The sequence below is a fragment of the Dermacentor andersoni genome, chromosome 11 (genome assembly GCF_023375885.2).
Source record: "Dermacentor andersoni chromosome 11, qqDerAnde1_hic_scaffold, whole genome shotgun sequence".
Classification (NCBI taxonomy): Eukaryota; Metazoa; Arthropoda; class Arachnida; order Ixodida; family Ixodidae; genus Dermacentor; species Dermacentor andersoni.
In genome coordinates this window covers 27,692,442-27,695,166 of record NC_092824.1, presented here as the reverse complement: position 1 = coordinate 27,695,166, position 2,725 = coordinate 27,692,442, and the positions used below count along the sequence as shown (strand labels likewise).

The 2,725-nt window shown below is 63.1% G+C and overlaps 1 protein-coding gene across 1 annotated transcript; it reads left to right on the top strand.

Annotated features, from left to right (window-relative positions):
* Positions 1-268: 268 nt before the first annotated feature.
* LOC140213970 (uncharacterized) lies at positions 269-1,129 on the top strand (the record flags this gene model as incomplete). Its single annotated transcript, XM_072285166.1, has 1 exon — positions 269-1,129. A coding segment is annotated over one exon (861 nt), but the record flags the coding sequence as incomplete, so codon positions are not given.
* Positions 1,130-2,725: the final 1,596 nt, after the last annotated feature.

Sequence of the window (2,725 nt, the reverse complement as noted above, 5' to 3'; positions counted from 1 at the left end):
GCCTGCCTGCCTGCCTGCCTGCCTGCCTGCCTGCCTGCCTGCCTGTGTGTCTGTCTGTCTGTCTGTCTGTCTGTCTGCCTGCCTGCCTGCCTGCCTGCCTGCCTGCCTGCCTGCCTGCCTGCCTGCCTGCCTGCCTGTCTGCCTGCCTGCCTGCCTGCCTGCCTGCCTGCCTGCCTGCCTGCCTGCCTGCCTGCCTGGCCTGGCCTGGCCTGGCCTGCCCTGGCCTGGCCTGGCCTGGCCTGGCCTGGCCTGCCTGCTTGCCTCCCTGCCTGCCTGCCTGCCTGCCTGCCTGCCTGCACTAACGGACGATACCGACAACATCCCAACAAGCATGGGCGCACCCCGCCACAACTTTGCCTACGACTTTCTTCACATTGAAAACACTTCACCCCGCTTGACTAAATTTGTCAATCAGTTTCCGTTCAAGGCTCAAGTGGGCACTCCGATAATAAACTACGAGCACCAGTTTACCAACGCCTGGCTTCGCATGGGTCCTACTTATGCTGCTGGCAACGAACTACTCACTCATTCACAACTTGGTCTACCCGCAGACGTGGCAACTTACACAACTAGCAACCTCTCTCACGTCGAATCTAACCCTCAGGATCCCGAGGACAACACTGTAATGCGTTTCCGGCCAGACGATTTTAACAAGCGACACATCAAATATCTCGAAGCCCTAGAAAAGTCTTCGCATCGCCGAGGTCTCGCGCCCATGTCACTCGATGCTATTCAACCGAGTCTCGGCTTTGGCATTATGGCTGTATCCAAATCAAACAAAGATGACCCTGGCAGCACTGACAAGTTTCAGGATGTCACTGCATTCTTTCAAGTCGACACGGAACTTGTAGTACACAGTACCATAGACACTATTGCAAGCAACAAGGTAATGCTACCCTCTAGTGCCGGTCCATACCTACGCCACACGCGCAAACACATCAAGACGAATCCCAGCGGTCTGTCACGCCATGGTCGCCCTGTCCACCTGACCAACACGGCCGAAGACATTACCAACTACGAGGCAGAACTTAAGCGCCTTGCCGCCGAGCAACGCGGCGAACCTGTCGTCAACGGTGCTCCCAGTCTGCGCCCTGCAAGATCATTGACTGTACCATTTCCGCCAAAATAAAATACTTTTTATTCCTCTTGTCTTGCTATATATCTTTCATATACATCGAGTGGCATGTCTTCGACACGCTCATTCAAAAATTCCTCTTCTTGCATATATCTTTCTATTATATCCATTTCTTCCTCCATTTCTTCTTCGTCCATTAGTTCTTCATAATACAGCGGCAGTAATATGGCGCGAAAATTGAAAGGATTTGCGCCCTCTTGTGGCAACGTGGCTTCATTTGCTTCAGATGGAACCATTTCTGAATCCTCCTCTTCTGGCTGCATATACACAATTGTAGTTGTAGTTGTCGCCTGCCTGCCTGCCTGCCTGCCTGCCTGCCTGCCTGCCTGCCTGCCTGCCTTGCCTGCCTTGCCTTGCCTTGCCTTGCCTTGCCTTGCCTTGCCTTGCCTTGCCTTGCCTTGCCTTGCCTTGCCTGCCTGCCTGCCTGCCTGCCTGCCTGCCTGCCTGCCTGCCTGCCTGCCTGCCTGCCTGCCTGCCTGCCTGCCTGCCTGCCTGCCTGCCTGCCTGCCTGCCTGCCTGCCTGCCTGCCTGCCTGCCTGCCTGCCTGCCTGCCTGCCTGCCTGCCTGCCTGCCTGCCTGCCTGCCTGCCTGCCTGCCTGCCTGCCTGCCTGCCTGCCTGCCTGCCTGCCTGCCTGCCTGCCTGCCTGCCTGCCTGCCTGCCTGCCTGCCTGCCTGCCTGCCTGCCTGCCTGCCTGCCTGCCTGCCTGCCTGCCTGCCTGCCTGCCTGCCTGCCTGCCTGCCTGCCTGCCTGCCTGCCTGCCTGCCTGCCTGCCTGCCTGCCTGCCTGCCTGCCTGCCTGCCTGCCTGCCTGCCTGCCTGCCTGCCTGCCTGCCTGCCTGCCTGCCTGCCTGCCTGCCTGCCTGCCTGCCTGCCTGCCTGCCTGCCTGCCTGCCTGCCTGCCTGCCTGCCTGCCTGCCTGCCTGCCTGCCTGCCTGCCTGCCTGCCTGCCTGCCTGCCTGCCTGCCTGCCTGCCTGCCTGCCTGCCTGCCTGCCTGCCTGCCTGCCTGCCTGCCTGCCTGCCTGCCTGCCTGCCTGCCTGCCTGCCTGCCTGCCTGCCTGCCTGCCTGCCTGCCTGCCTGCCTGCCTGCCTGCCTGCCTGCCTGCCTGCCTGCCTGCCTGCCTGCCTGCCTGCCTGCCTGCCTGCCTGCCTGCCTGCCTGCCTGCCTGCCTGCCTGCCTGCCTGCCTGCCTGCCTGCCTGCCTGCCTGCCTGCCTGCCTGCCTGCCTGCCTGCCTGCCTGCCTGCCTGCCTGCCTGCCTGCCTGCCTGCCTGCCTGCCTGCCTGCCTGCCTGCCTGCCTGCCTGCCTGCCTGCCTGCCTGCCTGCCTGCCTGCCTGCCTGCCTGCCTGCCTGCCTGCCTGCCTGCCTGCCTGCCTGCCTGCCTGCCTGCCTGCCTGCCTGCCTGCCTGCCTGCCTGCCTGCCTGCCTGCCTGCCTGCCTGCCTGCCTGCCTGCCTGCCTGCCTGCCTGCCTGCCTGCCTGCCTGCCTGCCTGCCTGCCTGCCTGCCTGCCTGCCTGCCTGCCTGCCTGCCTGCCTGCCTGCCTGCCTGCCTGCCTGCCTGCCTGCCTGCCTGCCTGCCTGCCTGCCTGCCT